The 19,555-nt window shown below is 36.2% G+C and overlaps 1 protein-coding gene across 1 annotated transcript in view; it reads left to right on the forward strand.

Moving 5' to 3' along the window:
• ABCB5 (ATP binding cassette subfamily B member 5) overlaps nucleotides 1-19,555 on the forward strand; it is a 161,836-nt gene that overhangs the window by 55,555 nt on the left and 86,726 nt on the right. Inside the window, 1 exon segment of the mRNA XM_035698671.2 lies at nucleotides 5,293-5,463. Within this exon segment, the coding sequence (XP_035554564.2) occupies nucleotides 5,293-5,463 (171 nt within the window).

Genomic DNA, 19,555 nt, shown 5'->3' on the forward strand with positions numbered 1-19,555 from the left:
GCAACCAAAAGTAGAAATGCACTATTGAAAGGTCAAGTTTTAAAAATCATATTTAGTTCTTACTGGTTCTCACTGTATCTAGAAAAGAAAAATAATTCAAAGATGTATTAAAATATAACAAAGAAATATGAGACAAAATCATTAGTCCAAGCTGAGAATTTTGCTGTCTGCAAAATGTTGATTTGTAAGGCCATCTTGTGGCTAATAGTGGGAATGTCACAGTGTAACGAGACCCCAAAACCACATCTTAAATTAAGAGTAAAGACCAAAAAAAAAAAAAAAAAAAAAAAAGTGTAAAGACCGTACCTTAGAGTAGGCTGACTTTAGACCTGCTCTAACAAATTCTAAAACCAAACCATGACAAGATTTCCCAGAGGAGATAGAACCTATAGGTTGAGCCTTGCCAAGTTTAAGAGATTTTCTACAGATTCACCCCAACAAAGCAAAAAACCAGGATTACACAAGTTCAAAATGATTGATCAGGGCTTGAATTGCTTACTAAAACAAAAACCAACTTTGTTTTCAGAAGGAAACAGAATTCAGAGTCTCCAACATGACATGCACAGAATTCAGTATATACTCTGCAACAATTAAATATACAAAGAAACAGGAAACTATGACCCATAAGCAAGAAATCATAATCTAAATGTTTATTCGCTTAAGAAAAGCTTCAAAATGCATGAAGCAAAAACTGCTACACTTGAAAGGAGAAATAGGCAAACCCACAATTTTAGCTGAAGCCTTTAGCACTTGATAGAACAAGTAGGCAGAAAATCAGTAAGGCTATAGATGACCTGAACAATTCTGTCAACCAATTAGATCTGACATTTATAGAACCCTCCACCCAATAACAGCAGAATACCTTCTTTTCAAGTTTATAGGGAACAGTCACTGAGATAAACAATATTCTGGGCCATTAAAAAAAAAACAACTTTGCAATTTCAAAGAACATACAAAAAATGTTCTCGCACCATAATAAAATTATAGAAATCAGTAACAAATATATCTGGAAAATCCACAAATATTTGGCAAGATCAGGCATGTTCAGGATGGCATGGCTATAGACTAGAAAATCCAAATATTTGAAAATTAAATAAGTCATTTCTAAATAATCTATGGCTGAAAGAGAAAGTTTCAAGGAAAATTAATGTCTATCTTAAACTAAATAAAAATAAAACTTCTGTGTATCAGTATTTGTGAAATACAGTTAAAGAACTACTTAAGAGAAATACAGTTTAAGAGAAATACAGTTAAAGAACTACTTTCAGAGAAACTTACAGCATTAAATTCTTCTTTTGGAAAAGAAAAAAGATCCAAAATCTGTAAATGAAGTTTCCAGTTTGAGAAACTAGAGTAAGAAGAGCAAGTTGAAAGCAAAGCAAGCAGAAGGGAAAATAAGATTCGAGCAAAAATCAGTGACAGCAAAAACAGAAAACACTAGAAAGAGTCATTAAAATCAAAAGCTGTTTGTTTGAAAAGACTAATGAAATCAATAAAATGATAACAAGGCTGATAAAAATCAAAAAAGAGAAGAGAAATTACCAATATCAGGAATAAAAGATAATACATCAATCACTATTGATCTCAAAGAGATTAAAAGGTTACAGGAATACTATGAGCAAAGTTATGCCTGTGAATTTGACAACTTAGTTGAGGGTCAATTCATTGAAAGACACAGACTACCAAAACTCATTCAAAATAAGTAGATAGGGGCGCCTGGATGGCTCAGTCCATTGGGTGTCTGCTTTTGGATGGTGTTGGTTCCCACACTGGGCTCCCTGCTCTGTAGGGATCCTGCTTCTCCCTCTCCCTCTGCCCGCCACTCCCCCTGCTTGTGTGCTCTCTTTCCCTCTCTCTCTTCTTTCTGTCAAATAAAAAAATATATATTTTTTAAAATATAACTAGATAATTTTAGAAAGACCTATAACTATAAAAAAGTCAATTAGATATCTAAATAGTAGCAACAATTACAAATGAAATTAAAATTAAAATTAAAAGTGGCAGGGTGCCTCGGTGGCTTCATCAGTTAAGAGTCTGCCTTTGACTCAGGTCATGATCCCAGGTTCCTGGGAGCGCTGCATCAGCCTACCTGCTCAGTGGAGATCCTGCTTCTCCCTCTCCCTCTTCCCCTGTCTCCTGCTTGTGCTCTCTCAAATAAGTAAATAAAATCTTTAAAATAAACAAGTAATAAAATTAAAAGTTCCATTCACAATAGCATCAAAAATATTAAAATAGAATAAATTTAGTGTAAGGTATAAATCTTCTATATGAAAAATATGAAACATTTCTGAGAGAAACTCAAGATCTAAGTAAATAGAATGTAACTTATTCATTGATTTAGATATTCAGTATTTTTAAAGATATGTGTCCTCCTAAAATTGATAAATTTATTGCTATACCAATCAAAATCCCAGGAGTCTTTTTTGTGTGTGTCTAGAAACTGACAAGAACATTATGTACATGAATGTTCATAGCAGTGTTATTCATAATATTCAAAAGTTAGAAACAATCCAAATGTTCATCAGCGGCTGAATGGACAAATTTGATTGATATATGGTTGTTAGATGAAATACAAAGTTTTCAGTACATTTTGAATTTCAGATGAACAACGAATAATTTTAGCATAAGTTTTAGCATTAGTTTTAGCATAAATGAATAATATTAGCATATCCCAAATATTGTATGAGATATGCTAAAGAAGTAGTCACTGATAACAGAAAATCGAAATTAACTGAGCTCTGTATTTTTTTTGTTTTTATCTGTTTTTGTTGAATTTGGTAACCCAAGGTAGATTCACATTGTGTGAAGCACTACTCAGAAATAAATAGGGGTGAATTGCTGATACACACAATGTGGATGAATCTCAAAAATATTATGCTAGGTAAGACAGACCAAAAAAGCACACACTGCAATTATGGCAAGGCTGCAGCATACAAGGTTAATATACAAAAGTCAGTCATTTTCCTATATATCAGCAATGAACAAGTGGAATCTGATATTAAAAGCACAATCCTTGGGAAAAAAAAAAATAAAAAAAATAAAAGCACAATCCTAGGGGCACCTGGGTGGCTCAGTTGTTTGTGTCTGCCTTCAGCTTAGGTCATGATCCCAAGATCCTGGGATTGAGTCCTGCATTGAGCTCCTTGCCTAGTGGGGAGTCTGCTTTTCCCTCTCCCTCTACCCTTCCCCACTGCTCATGCTCTCTTGCATGTGCTCACTCTCTCTCACTGTCTCTCAAATAAATAAATAAAATCTTTTTAAAAAAGCACAATACCATTTACATTAGCATCCAAAAAATGAATTACTTAGGCATAAATCTAACAAAGTATGTACAAGATCTATATAAAGAAAACTGCAAGACTGATGAATGAAATCAAAGAATTTTTTCAATGGAGTGATATTCCATGTTTGTAGAGAGAAAGACTCAGTATTGCCAGATGTCAGTTCTTCCCAACTTGATCTATAGATTCAGTGCAATTCCAATCAAAATCCCAGCAGGTATTTTGTGATTATCAACAAACCAATTCTCAAGTCTATAGGAACATTTGGGAAGACAGTTTGTTGTAAAACTAAATATATTCTTATCATATTATTAATAATCATGCTCCTTGGTATTCACCCAAAGGAGTTGAAAACTTAAATTCACATAAAAACCTACACACAAATGTTTATAGGAGCTTTATTTGCATCACCAAGGCTTGGAAGCAACCAAGATGTCCTTCAGTCAGTGAATGAATAAATGAATGAATAAATAAACAGTGGTATGTCCAGACAATGGGACATTCATTATTCAGGGCTAAAAAGAAATGATCGATCAAGCCATGAACACATGGAAAAATCTTAAATGCATATTACTAAGTGGAAGAAACCAATCTGAAAAAGCTGGATCTGAAAAAGCTACATACTATGTAATTTCAACTCTATGACATTCTTGAAAAGGCAAAACTATAGAAACAGTAAAAAAGGTGTGTGGTTGTCAGAGTTTGAGGTGCAGGTGGGGATGAATAGGCAGAACACAGAGGATTTTTAGGGTAGTGAAAATACTCTGTATGATACTGTAACAATGCAAATGTCATTACGCATTTGTCCAAACTCATTGAAAGTACACCACCAAGAGTGAATCCTAATATAAACTATGGACTTGGGTGATTATGATGTGTCAATGTAGTAGGTTCATCAGTTATAACAAATGTACCACTCTGGTGGAGGATGTTGATAAAGGGGGACACTGTGCATGTGTGTGGCAAAGGTATATGGGAAATCTCTATACCTTCCTCTCAATTATACTATCAACCTAAAACTGCTTTAAAAACTAAATAAATAAAAGGTATGCATTGTATGATTCTATTTATTTGAAGTTCTAGAACTAGTGAAATTAATTTATAGTGACAAAAAATCAAATCAATGTGTGGATTTGGACTGGAAAGATTCATGAGGAAACTTTCTAGGGTGATAGAAATGTTCTATATCTGTATTGGAGTGGTGGTAACACGGCTATACTCATTTGTCAAAACTCATAAAACTATCCTTAAAATGTGTGCACTTTACTGTATATAAATTATTTCTCAATAAGGTTTATGTTTTTTTAAATGTGAAGGTCAGACTCTAGAATAATCAAAGGTTTAGAAATACTATTTAAATTTATATCCTTGAAGAAACGAGTTTTGGACCATGGACCTAACCCAATACAGTATTGCTAACTATGTTTTGTTAGCTCTAGAAATTATCTCCGATCTCAAATATCTAATGATATCTACTCTGTTAAAAATATATATGCCCAAAAATAAAAAAAAAATAAAATAATAAAAGGCCTAAAATTGTCCCAAGATGAAAAAATTTTTGAGAAGTTTGTTTTTGCATTAATGTTTTTCATACTTTTTTTCAGAATATCCAGGAAGGAAATTTTGAGTAATATATTAAATGGCTAGTCAGCCTTTCAAATAATAGTTAAGAGTGTAGTTGTATTACTGAGGTTCTTTTAAAGATATCAATGCATTCTAAAACTATCTTTAAAAACTTTGAAAATTGGTTCAAATTATTATTAATCTTCCTAAAAATCCTTGATTATCATATTTTTTTGTCCTAGCCAAATTTTTCTTAGGTCTCTTCTTTACTTGACTTTTCTTTTTCAAATAGTTGTTTGTTTTTACTAAGAATAAATCAAAGGTCAAAAGCAGACAGGCTGAAGTAGTGATTAAGCTGGTATTAAAACACAACTGTGATTGTCATTTCCTGTTCAAATGATTTGATCATGCTGCCTTCTGTTTCTGTGCTTTTCCTATTTTTCATTAGAAATTTAATACCTTGGTAGGAGAAAAAGGAGCACAAATGAGTGGAGGACAGAAACAGAGAATCGCAATTGCTCGAGCTTTAGTTCGAAAACCAAAAATCCTGATCTTAGATGAGGCTACATCTGCCCTAGACACAGAAAGTGAATCAGTTGTTCAAGCTGCACTGGAGAAGGTAAGTGAGCAGATCATTTCTTGTTTCCATATTCCTAGTTCAACACTGTTTTTAACACAAGAGAGTTTGGCTCTGCAGATTATTTCTTGAGTTCAGTCTCTTTAAGGTATTGATGCAGAGTATTCACCCTTGTAAAAATGTATATATGTTGGCTACAGGAAGTGATTTGGATGAGAAAAGATGCTGTAGTTGGTGCTATAAACATATAAGAGGCTGATATCCAAGCAATCATCCCATATATGCCTCCTTTTGAATAGGTATGCACTGTACACTTCCCATAGTAACCCCACATCACTACCACCATCATAGCTATAACCATATCCACTCTTAGCCTCTTCTATACACACTTGTGGGGTTCTCTTCTGTGACCTATTTTTCCTCTTTAAACCCAAGAGGTTTTTTTTTTTTCTTTCTTTTTTTTTTTGCTCCCCCCCGCCCCAACCCAAGAGGTTTTAACTTAATTTCACCTCCAGTGGGGAAGCAAATAGTGTTGTTTGTGCTGGCCCTGAACCAAGCTCCTCTAAGAGCCCTGGATCCTCTAACTTCACACTAACCCCCTGCTTACTACATGCTACTGATATGGTTTAGGACCACAATGCAGGGATGGTACTTTACCAAACTGCATTGCATTTCAGAAAGTAGTTGGTGGCAATGATATGAAAAACCATCAAATACTTTTTTTAATGAGCAGCCGTTCTTTTACTTTTTTAAAAAAGATTTATTTATTTAAGAGAGAAGGAGCAGGGGGAGGTGCAGTGGGAGAGGAAGAGGGAGAATCTCAAGCAGACTCCCCACTGAGGGTGAAGCCTGACACAAGGCTGAATCTCAAGAACCTGAGATCAAGAGTTGAGCTGAAATTAAGAGTAAACACTTAACTGACTGAGCCGCCCAGGCGACTCCCAACCCCTCTTTTAAATCATGGCCTTCAAACCCTTCAGAAGGCTTAATGGCACATATTACTTTGAGTCTGTTTGAAAATCTGTTGTGTTTTCCTGTCTAAGAAAATTACAGGCTTTTTCTTTTTAAATACGAACTTTGTGCAACGAGAAATGGATATTGGCAGCCAGAGTGCCCACTGCTTATTGAATAATCTATTAGTTATTATTATCAACTTGTAAATCATATTGTGTAAGTTTTTACCCTAGTTTCCATCATACAATAAGTGCCACATGATGTTCATGATATTTCTTATTTCTGTAAAGCAAACAAATGATATGAAAGTCCATGTTTATTGTAGACACTTTGCCAATTTGGTTTATTTTGATGGAGAAGAAACAGTGATTCCCTCTAATGATGACTGATGCTTTATTCATTTTTTTATACTCAGTAACTAGGACTGGGCTCTATCTGTGGAATGCACAGATTGTGCAAAATGCACAGAATTGTGTTCAGTGGTGATGCTTAGTTACTTAGGGCTTGAATGTACAAAAAAATTACACTTAACATTACTGTCTTTTAACTAAGATTTGCCTTTGTTTTATTGAGATATAATGAACATATATATAAGATTTTTAAAAACATATTGTGAGAGGGTACAGTGTTGTTTAGAGGTTAAGGGTCCATTGCTTTTTCATCCAATGTGTTAATCACTTCAGGCAGTCAGAACCTGTTCAGACTTTTAAAATAATAGCTGCTTGGTAACATATTAAACTAATAAAAGTCTTTTTTACTACCTGTTAAAATCTATACCATAATAAAAAGAGAACAACACAAAATGTAAACTATGATTACAATTATATACAATAGGTGTGCATGTGCACAAAATTGAGGACAACATATATGAAAATACCAACAGTTGTATGGCAGAACTATGAAGGAATTTAAGGTTTTTTAAATTCATTTACTATTATAGTTTTTCAGTTTTTAAAGATGAGGGGATTATTGACATGGTGGAGATATACAGGTGTGAAACTGCTTTAAGTAGGTTTTGCTGGTCTTTTGTGGGATGAAGGTAAATGGTAACCAATGACGTGACAAGTAGCACAATAAATTGAATAATTATATATGCCTAAGTTTATTGGAAAATGACTCATAGCAAAGAGGAGAATTAAAATACAAGCAAAGTAATGAAAGCTCCAGTGCCATGAGCATCTTCTATACATACCACACAGAGGGCAATTATAGAATCACACCTGTGGAGAGGCCCCTACTTAGAAAGGATGGCATGCAGCAGATCTCATTTCTGTTCATCTAAGAACTCTCAGACCTGCTGCATAAAACGGCCTAACTTACAATAGTTAGCACATTTTTACAGCTCAAAATATCTTAAAGCTACTAACCAAATAAAGAAGGAACGATAAATATATTATTGCTGAATACCTGTGTCTACCTCCCTCCACACCCAGCCTTCATTTGTTCCTCCCAACCCCTCCTTTCCATTACCCCCATTGTCTTCCACTTATATCAAGCTCTAGAATCAGTCAAACTAATCCATAGTGATTTTTAAAAAGAAATCAAGGAGCACTTGGGGGTCTCAGTCAGTTAAGTGTCCAATTCTTGATTTTGGCTTGGGTCATAAACTCAGGGTCATGAGATCAAGCCCCATGTTGGGCTCCATGCTCAGGGGAGAGTCTGCTTAAGATTCTCTCTCTCTCTCAATTCCTGTGCCCCCCCCCCAACTCATGCTGTCTCTCTAGAATAAAAATATATAAATCTTAAAAAGAAAGAAAGAGAAATCAAATCAGTAGTTTCCTGGAACAGAGGGTGGATTTTGACTAAAAAGAGTATGAGGGATCTATCACTCTTATCGTCACTTGGATTACTGCAGTAGCTAACTTACTGCCTCAGCCCATGCCCATACAATCTTTTTTAACACAGCAGTCAGGTGATACTAGTAAAATGTAATTCTGATCGTGTCATGCTTCAGCTTCAAATCCTCCAATGGCTTCTTAACTCATTCTTCACAGTAAAAACCAAATTCCTTACAATAAGCTACAAGGTTCTATGGAGTCAGGCTCCAAGCTCCTTCTGGAACGTCACATCCCATCATTCCTCTCAACACTGGCTGCTCTTTAAACATGCTATATCACTTCTTATCAGCTAACATACTATGTGTGCATTTGTTTATTTTGTTGTCTCTGTTCCCCCACTGGAATGTAAACTCAGTGGTGGCAAAGCCTTTGATTGGTTAACTGCAGTGTCTCCAACACTAGAATGATGCCTAGTCCTTAGTAGACAGCCAATAAGCATTTGTTAAATGCATTTTGGATGAAAACAGTTTCAAGGCCTGAAGTTCTATTTTCTGGATTTCTTAAGTTAGGCTTGCAGCAAATTAGTTTTGCTTCACTTATCATGTTCATTAGAGGGACCTAGGGTAACTGGATAAGGATTTATGCTACAGGCTATGGGGTTCCACTCTGCTACTGATTTGGACCCAGCATGCCAATGCAGCAGGCTTCCATTCAGTCCCAGTAAAGGAGGAATGGCAGTAACCACTTGTAGGCCCCTGGGGAAGCAGAGGAAGCCCACACTGACTTTGGGATAAAGCCTGGAAAGCTCTTTGAAATGTTAAAAGTGGTATGCAAATCTAGAAATAGTTATTACCAAGGGAGGGTCAGCTATACCACATCAATGGAGAACCTCTAAAAAGACCCCTTGCTAATTATGAGGGAAGGGTTTCCCTTACAGTTTTATTCTTTGAAGAGGCAGAGCTGCTCATAGGCTTTTCTTTATCATTACTGTTCTTTCTTACTGTGATGCACTCTGCTGATCTTTCTCAGAGGCCCCTTAACATATTTATATTACTTGGAGAACTGAACAATAAGAAAATTGGTATGCTGCATTAAGCTGTGGACTACTTTATTGAATTAACCCCAAAGAAACGATTATCCAAAGTTAAAGAAAAGTTAATTATTACACATTTTGATGTCTCTTTGTCAATTAAATATCTTGCTTTTGTATGTAGAATTAGGAATGTATTCAATTTTTTCTTCTTTTTTTTATTTTTATTTTTTTTTGACCATTTGTAGCAACATTATAATAGTTGAGAACAGAAAGGGAATTTCTGCAAGGGGATTTCCTTGGCTAGAATTTAGCCAAAAGAATAAAGGTAGCATAGAGACTATCTCATCCGAAAAGCATTAGGGAATATTTTATAAACCTGCCTAATCAAGCTCACATTTGTTAGGCTTGGTGTTAAACTATATAGATCACTAATTTATTTTAGGGTAGTGCTTCGCCTTCTTTGATAGATCAGGTCCCCATTGAGAATCTGACTAAGAAAGGGAAAAATAAACCACTGTAACTCTTCAGAAAATCTACAAATGGACATGTATACAAATATTTACATATAATATATATTGAGTCATTATATATATTATATATTTAATTGATATATATATATATATATATATATATATATATATCAAGCCATTCTTGAGTCATTATTTCAGGTGTAATAAAGGAACAAATGGGTGATAATAGCTAATCATTGTAAGAACCCAATGAGGCAAGAACACTTCTTTTCCAATTTTACAGATTTGCACACTGAAGCACAGAGAGATTGAATAACAGCTAGACAATAGTGAAGCCAGAATGTGGACCCAGACACATTTCTTTAGCTCATTCACATAGCCACCATGCTATATTGCCCCAAGATTATATATTTGCTAGAGACTTAAGCTAAATCTTAATCCAGATCACTCTTCAAAACTAGCCTCTTATTAAAGATAGAATTACCATATATATATCCAGCAATTCCACTTCTGGGTATATACCCAATAAAATTGAAAAAAGGAAGTCAAGCAGATATTTGTATACTAGTGTACTAGTGTTCATAATAGCATCATTCACGATAGGCAAAAGATAGAAACAACCCAAATGCTCATAGACAGATGAATGGATAAACAAAATGTATGTATATACAATGGAATAGTACTCAATCTTAAAAAGGAAGGAAATTCTAGCATATGCTACAGCATGGCCCTAGAAGATGTTACGCTAACTGAAAGAGACATGCAAAAAAACAAATACTGTGATTGCATTTATAGGAGATACCTAGAATAGTCATGTTCATAGACAGTAAAATGGAGGTTACCAGGGCTAAGGGAAGGAGAGGAATGGGAAGTTATGGTTAAAAGGGGTATAGAGTTTCAGCGCGAAATGAAAAAAAAGTTCTGGAGTTAGTGATGATGGTTGTACAACAATGTAAGTGTACTTAATGCCACTAAATTATATACTTTAAAATGGTTGAAACTGGCTAAAATTTCATGTTATGTATATTTTACTACTAAGAAAAAAAAGAATGGCAATCTAAGCCTGAGTATAAAAGAATAGTGACATAAAAGGAATTGGCCTCTCAGCTCCCAGAGGACATTACCCTTAAAAATGGTTAGAATGGTAAATTTCGTGTTATGTATATTTTACCAGAATTTTTTTTTAAAGACAGAAAAAAAAAGCGCCACTAACCTCCTTCTAAAACTACATTGCCTCCTTGGGAAAGAAACAAACCATACCCCAAATTGAGGCTCCCATGTCAGCTTATAATAGACTCACTTTTGTCCTCTTAAGCTGCTTATTTTGATCCTATTTTATATATAGCTAATGTTTTTTTCTTTCACAAATGGATTTAAATCATCATTACTTAGCAGGACATTTTAGAGTCTTAAAAACATACAATAAAAAGCCTTAAAATATAGCAAAATGTTTTTCTATAAGTATCTTGATAATTTCTATAAATTTAAATTATTCCTAAGTCTCGTCCTCCCCCACAGATAAGAAAACTTTCTATATAAGATATTAATTTTTCTAATAGCTACCAAATAAAATATCTCTGATGTATTTTTTATTGGTCAGTATTCTGGGCTAGATAAGATATTATTCCCTCTTGGAAGTAAGATGAGCAAATTATTGTAGCATTTTCTCTTCCTAGCCACCATTTACTTCATCATTTACTTTTTGTTGTAATTTCTTCACAGATATTTGCTTAATTAAGTTAGATGAAGGAGAAAGATATTAAATGGCTATAAATAATTTTATTATTATCAATTGCTAACTTATTTAGAAGGGAAGGTGGAGATATTTCAGATTATAAAAAGAAAACATTGTATTATAGAGTACTATTCCACATTGCTCATTAGGCAATACATGTGGCCTCATCTCAGCAAAGAGTTTAGATTTTGAATGTGTTTTACTCTCTAAAGAGTCTTAATGTAAGTATACATATTTTCACATGAGTAGATCTCTGCAAGCTGAAAAGAAGAGGTTGAGTAGGAGGTGAGTCGCATTAAATATGGCTTCTAAGGGCCTAATATTTTACAACTTGTCACTTCATTTTATAAGAGAAAAAGCATTTTCAGACAGGTGAAGTGGCCTGACAGTAATTCTACATTGTTCAGCTATGGAACCAGTGTTGACTCAAAAGAATGGCAAGCCAAGTGGCTTTCAGCATCATAATAAGGTAGTTAATACACCAAAAATCCTGTTTCCCATATAACTACCATAGAGACTTTCTTATAGCAGATGGTCAATTAAAATCCAGTAGCTGAAAGAGGTGGAAGTTTATAAAACAGTAATGAGAGGTTTTTCAGACTGTATTCTTGGAGTACTAGGGTAACTAGGGTTTTCCAGGAGCCTCTTGAGGAAAAGGAGAGAGATAGGGTGGAGTAGAAGGTAGGGCCATGCACCACCATCTCCAAAAATTCAAATGGCAACTAACCATTAATCTGTATAGTTTATTTAAGTCTATTAAGTTCCCACATGTGCTTTCATTTAATAAAAGGATTTTGCAACCTAAAAATAAAAAAAACTTGAAGACCACAGATTGCATTGCATCATGGAGTATATATCAGTGAGCCCCAAGTTCACCTGAGCCAACCTGCTAGGAGGCAAGTCAGTGGGAACTTGCTGTGGGACCTGAGAACTCTGTTTACAGGCTTCTTCAGAGAGTGTATTACTACCCCTATTAACTGACCCACCAGTCAAATTCAGGCCTTTCAAATGTTCAGAGCTTTGCATTGTTCTTCTTTTCCTTTTGCCTACCTTTATTCAAGGCGCTTGACCATCATTGATGAAAAGCTAGCTAGCCTCCCTCAGGCCCTTATCTCTGCCCTAGCATTTCCATGAGGGATGTTTTAAAACATCCTCTATTTCAAAGTGCAAGCTAATTACCTGATGATTTATTATTGTGCATGGAATTGCAAAGAATCTAAAGAAATGCCAAACAAAGTGTGAAGTAGAGACCTACCTTCCTGTTGACCTTCCTTTGGTTAAATACCTTAAAGTCTGGCTTTTAGCTTTGTTTAAACTATGAAGGAGGGGAGAAGATACTAGGAAGTTCTTTCAAATTGGTACTCTCTAGAAGAACTAACAGCAACAAAGAGTTATTGAAAATCTACCACATCTTCTCTGAGGCATCTGAAAATTCAGTGGAATGGATTCCACTATCTCCCTTATTTTCACAGTAATTCTTGTTTAAAAAAAAAAAAGAAAAGCATCAGCTCAGATTTCTTTGACCAGTTTTCTAGGAGGCCTTGACTCTCAAAATCTCTCCTCTATGTTTTAAGTCTGAAACAATTAATGTTGTTTGGCCAGTACATCAGTTTTAGGTCACATTCATGATGTAGTGGAGCTGTATTTTTGTAGTGTATTTTATAGCACCTTGAATGTATAATTGTAAGCTCATTTTATAGGTTTATAGGTTTTTCAAAGCACAGTTTCCACCACCACCCCCCTTTTTTAAAGGATTTTATTTATTCATGAAAGAGAGAGAGAGAGAGGCAGAGATACAGGCAGAGGGAGAAGCAGGCTCCATGCAGGGAGCCCAACATGGGACTCAATCCCGGGACTCCAGGATCAGCCCCCGGCTGAAGGCAGGCGCTAAACCGCTGAGCCACCCAGGGATCCCCAACACCCCCCCCCCTTTTAAAAAAAATTAAGTGAAAAAAAATAATAATAAAAAAAATAAAAAAATAAAAAAAATTAAGTGACCTCTACTACTAATATGGGCCTCAAACTTACAACCCAGGGAGATCAATAGTGACATCTCTACTGACTGAACCAGCCAGGCATGCCTAGTTTTTTCCCTTTTAAAGTATTAGGCATTTCTGTGATTTATTTGATACACTCAGACACTCATTCATGCTAAAATGGATTAAACTGTAATATAATATATACCTTAATCAAATATTTAGAGTTTAGACAGGAGCCTGGCAGAGTAAAGATAGTACAGATGGGTAAGTGCAGGCCATTCCAATCTGCAGGAACATCAGTGCTCACTAAGGCACAACTGCAGAAATGTCGTCCCTTACTGTCAGTTTTCAGATTCAGACAACAGCATGAACTTTTGCAAAATAAATAAAGTTGTTCCATATGTAATGCCTAATGAGTGAAGAAATATTAGAAGAGAGGCCTACAAAAATGCCTGTGAAGTAAGACTGCCATGAAGAAAAGGTTTAGAATAATATAACCTGCATCAAGAAACTTCATAATTCTGATTATGTCATGAGGCTGCACACCATTCTCAAATCTTTTCTAATTACAGCCTCCTGATTGATTTTACAACTTCTTTTCCCCTACATTCTCCTTAGAGTCTCTGTATTATATGTGCCCTTTTATATTTTTTTGCCATTTTATATTTTTAAGTAAATTTCATACATATTAATTTGCTTTGAGAAATGTTTAGCAGTATTGTGAAATCATTGAGCCAATTGGTAATATCTTATAGCCTCATCAATTAGGTTTGAGAACTGGTTGCTTTCTGAAAATAACATTTGTCACCTCAAGGAAATGTAATTGAATAAATGAGAGTGCTATGGACCAGGAGCCTGGGTGTCTCAGTGTTTTCACCTCTGCACTGGTGGTCCTAATGCATACCCACTCAACAATAACATTCTTAGATTCATTCCCCTTTAAGGTGCTGGAGGCAAGTCTCAGGGTCTCCAAGACCCAGAATACAATTAAATTTGAATGGGAAAAGTGGGATTAGAATAGGCTGAATGTCTTAACTCTAAAAACTAGGCACATTGGACAAACCCAAATTGAGAGATTCTACAAAGTATCTGACTGGTATTCCTCAAAACTATCATGTTCATAAAAAATAAGAATATCTGAGAAATTGTCACAACCAACAGGAGCCTGAGGAGACATGATGGTTAAATGTAATGTATTCTGAAGGAGATCTGGGAGCAGAAAAAGGATAATAAGTAAAAATTAAGGAAATCTGAATAAAGTATGTTTAGTTAATAATGTATTGATACTGGTTCATTTGTTGTAACAAATGCACCGTAGGAATGTCAGATGTTGACACTGGGAGATACTGTGTGCAGGATACGTGAATATTGTATCTTTGCAGATTTTCCCTAAATCTAAAATTATTCTAAAATAAAGTTTATTTTAGAAACTAAAGCAAAAAAAAATCACATTTTTACCAATTTTATTATACCATTCATTAGGATGCTTCTGTATAAACCAGGCTTAGAATTACCACATACAAGTAAATAGGAAACTGTGGGAAACAAAAAGCAAACCATAAAAATTCTCTTCCCAATTATCATCACTCATTAGTTTTAAAAAATTCTATGTATTTGGCAATATGAAATATAAAGGAAGCACTAAGAATTTTAGTGTTTAGACCTCTCTTCTGCAGATTATGTTACACATAAATACCATCTTGAGAAACACATATGCTAGTAAGTGCCAATTAACCACATAATTATGCGTACATTGTCAGACCTTACAGAAACTAAGAAAAATAAATCATCCTACCTACAATACAGTTAGTTGCTCCTCAATCCTCTTTATGATTACATTTGCATAATAGTCATTAAAATGCCTCTATCTCATTCAGTATTCTTATAGAACTCCAGAAATGGCCAACTTGGATGCTATAAATACAGATGATTCTTCTGTTCGACATTTTATTTAACAGCTTTTTTTTTTTGAGATTTAATTGACTTAAACTGCCCATATGAAAGTACACAATTAGAAAAGTTTGGGCCTATGTGTACACTTGTGAAATCACCACAGTCAACATAGTAGATCCGTCACTCCCCAAAATTTTCACATGCTTTTTGTAAACACTCCATCTCAACCCTAACTCAGCACCCACTGCTGCATTCTTATCAACCACTGATTTGTTTACTGCTGGTATAGATTACCATGTATTTTCTAGAACTTTGTGTAAATGGAATCACACATTATGTATTCTGTCCTGCCCGACTTCTTGCACTCAGCATAATTGTTTTCAGACCATCCATGTTGTGAAATGTATCAATAGTTCCTCTTTGTTGGTGGGTTATATTCCATTGTATGAATGTACCACTGTTTGAGCTCCTTGGTATTGATGCCCATTTAAGTTATTTAGTTTGTTTACAGTTTTTGGATATTACATATAACGTTGCTCTGAACATTTATAGGTAAGTCTTCTGTGGACATACACTTTTATTTCTCGGAGGTAAATATCTAGGATTTAAATGGGTAGACCTTATGGTAGGAGTATGTTTAAATTTTTTTTTAAATTTTTATTTATTTATGATAGTCACAGAGAGAGAGAAAGAGAGGCAGAGACACAGGCAGAGGGAGAAGCAGGCTCCATGCACTGGGAGCCCGACGTGGGACTCGATCCCGGGTCTCCAGGATCACGCCCTGGGCCAAAGGCAGGCGCCAAACCGCTGCGCCACCCAGGGATCCCTGTTTAAATTTTAAATGAACCACCAAATTATTTTCCTTTTACATTCTATAAATATGAGAATTACAGCAACTTCACATACTTGCCAACACTTGGGATAGCCAGGCATTTTTTTGTTTTGTTTTGTTTTGTTTTTTGTTTTTTGTTTTTGTTTTTGTTTTTGTTTTTTTTAATTTATTTTTTATTGGTGTTCAATTTACTAACATACAGAATAACCCCCAGTGCCCGTCACTCATTCACTCCCACCCCCCGCCCTCCTCCCCTTCTACCACCCCTAGTTCGTTTCCCAGAGTTAGCAGTCTTTACGTTCTGTCTCCCTTTCTGATATTTCCCACACATTCTTTCCCCCTTCCCTTATATTCCCTTTCACTATTATTTATATTCCCCAAATGAATGAGAACATATAATGTTTGTCCTTCTCCAACTGGCTTACTTCACTCAGCATAATACCCTCCAGTTCCATCCACGTTGAAGCAAATGGTGGGTATTTGTCATTTCTAATAGCTGAGTAATATTCCATTGTATACATAAACCACATCTTCTTTATCCATTCATCTTTCGTTGGACACCGAGGCTCCTTCCACAGTTTGGCTATCGTGGCCATTGCTGCTAGAAACATCGGGGTGCAGGTGTCCCGGCGTTTCATTGCATTTGTATCTTTGGGGTAAATCCCCAACAGTGCAATTGCTGGGTCATAGGGCAGGTATATTTTTAACTGTTTGAGGAACCTCCACACAGTTTTCCAGAGTGGCTGCACCAGTTCACATTCCCACCTACAGTGCAAGAGGGTTCCCCTTTCTCCACATCCTCTCCAACATTTGTTGTTTCCTGCCTTGTTAATTTTCCCCATTCTCACTGGTGTGAGGTGGTATCTCATTATGGTTTCGATTTGTATTTCCCTGATGGCGAGTGATGCAGAGCATTTTCTCATGTGCATGTTGGCCATGTCTATGTCTTCCTCTGTGAGATTTCTCTTCATGTCTTTTGCCCATTTCATGATTGGATTGTTTGTTTCTTTGGTGTTGAGTTTAATAAGTTCTTTATAGATCTTGGAAACTAGCCCTTTATCTGATATGTCATTTGCAAATATCTTCTCCCATTCTGTAGGTTGTCTTTGAGTTTTGTTGACTGTATCCTTTGCTGTGCAAAAGCTTCTTATCTTGATGAAGTCCCAATAGTTCATTTTTGCTTTTGTTTCTTTTGCCTTCGTGGATGTATCTTGCAAGAAGTTACTATGGCCGAGTTCAAAAAGGGTGTTGCCTGTGTTCTTCTCTAGGATTTTGATGGAATCTTGTCTCACATTTAGATCTTTCATCCATTTTGAGTTTATCTTTGTGTATGGTGCAAGAGAGTGGTCTAGTTTCATTCTTCTGCATGTGGATGTCCAATTTTTCCAGCACCATTTATTGAAGAGACTGTCTTTCTTCCAATGGATAGTCTTTCCTCCTTTATCGAATATTAGTTGCCCATAAAGTTCAGGGTCCACTTCTGGATTCTCTATTCTGTTCCACTGATCTATGTGTCTGTTTTTGTGCCAGTACTACACTGTCTTGATGACCACAGCTTTGTAGTACAACCTGAAATCTGGCATTGTGATGCCCCCAGATATGGTTTTCTTTTTTAAAATTCCCCTATAGCCAGGCATTTTAATGTTAGCCATTGGAATAAATGTGTAGTGGCATTTCATTATTGTTTTAATTTGCATTATCCTGATGACTAATGATGTTGAACATTTTTATATGCTTCTTGACCATCCATATCTCTTCTTTGTCAAAGTGTCTGTTCAGATGTTGTGCCCATTTTTTAATTGGGTCATTTGTTTTCTTATCATTGAATTTTGAGAGTTCTTTACATATTCTTTGTATTTCTGGATATAAGAATTTTATCAGAAAAAAGATTGGAAAATATTTCTTCCCATCTTATACTTGTCCTTCCATTTCCCTATGAGTGTCATCCAAAGAACAGAACTTTTTAATTTTTACGAAGCTTAATTTATAATTATTTTCTTTTATAAATCAAGCTTTTAGTGTTCTATTTAAGATGGTTTTGCCAAATCCAAGATCACAAAAATTTTTTCCCAACATTTTTCTAGAAGTATTATAGTTTTAGTTCTTACATTTAGATTTAGGATCAATTTTGTGTAAATTTCTGTCCAGGGTGCCAGATATGGTTTGAAGTTTGTTTTATTGTTGTTTGTTTTGTTTGCATATAGACTTGCAGTTGTTTCAGCACCATTTGCTGAAAAGATTGTCTTCACTGAATTGTTTTTGCACCTTTGTGAAAAAGCTAATTTTCCATTTATGTGTATGTCTTTTTCTGGACTCTGTTCTGTTACACTGATGTATTTCTCTCTTTCTGGCTTATTTTCCTCTTTTATATTTAACTGGTTTCTACTCGGATCTTTATTATATCCTGTCTTCTGCTTATTTTGAGTTTAACTTGCTCTTTTGTTGTTTCTTAGGCTGGATCTGAGGCCATTTACTTGAGAATTACTATTTGGTTTCCAAGTATTTGGGGATTTTCCAGAGATCTTTCTATATTAATTTCTTTTTTTTCTATATTAATTTCTAATTTAATTCCAGTGTAGTCAGAGAACATACTTTGTATGACTTGAATTGTTTTAAATTTGTTAAGAGTTGTTTTATGGAATAACATAGACAGAATATGATCTATTGGGAAGTAGTTTATGTTTACTTGGAAGTAATGGCCATTTTGCTGTTGTAGGGTAGAGTGTTCTATAAACATCAATTATATCAAGTTGGTTAATAGTATTATTCAGGGGGAGGAGCAAGATGGCGGAAGAGTAGGGTCTCCAAATCACCTGTCTCCACCAAACTACCTAGAAAACCTTCAAATTATCCTGAAAATCTATGAATTCGGCCTGAGATTTAAAGAGAGACCAGCTGGAATGCGACAGTGAGAAGAGTTCGCGCATCTATCAAGGTAGGAAGACGGGGAAAAAGAAGTAAAGGAACAAAGGCCTCCAAGGGGGAGGGGCCCCGCGAGGAGCCGGGCTGAGGCCGGGGCGAGTGTCCCCAGGACAGGAGAGCCCCGTCCCGGAGGAGCAGGAGCTGCACCGACCTTCCCGGGGGAAAGGGGCTCGCGGGGAGTTGGAGCAGGACCCAGGAGGGCGGGGATGCCCTCGGGATCCCGGGGACACTAACAGCAACTGCGCACCCAGGAGAGTGCGCCGAGCTCCCTAAGGGCTGCAGCGCGCACGGCGGGACCCGGCGGGACCCGGAGCAGCTGAAGGGGCTCGGGCGGCGGCTCCGCGGAGGGGGCTGCGCGGCCCCGGGAGCAGCTCGGAGGGGCTCGGGCAGAGGAAGAGGCTCCGTGCAGAGGGGCCTGCGCGGTTCCAGGAGCAGCTCGGAGGGGCTCGGGCGGCGGCTCCGCGGAGGGGGCTGCGGGGCGGGAGCGCGAATCCACCAGCGCAGGCTCCGGAGCACAGGGCGCCGGGACACAGCCCAG

This window comes from Canis lupus, chromosome 14 (genome assembly GCF_003254725.2).
Source record: "Canis lupus dingo isolate Sandy chromosome 14, ASM325472v2, whole genome shotgun sequence".
Lineage (NCBI taxonomy): Eukaryota > Metazoa > Chordata > Mammalia > Carnivora > Canidae > Canis > Canis lupus.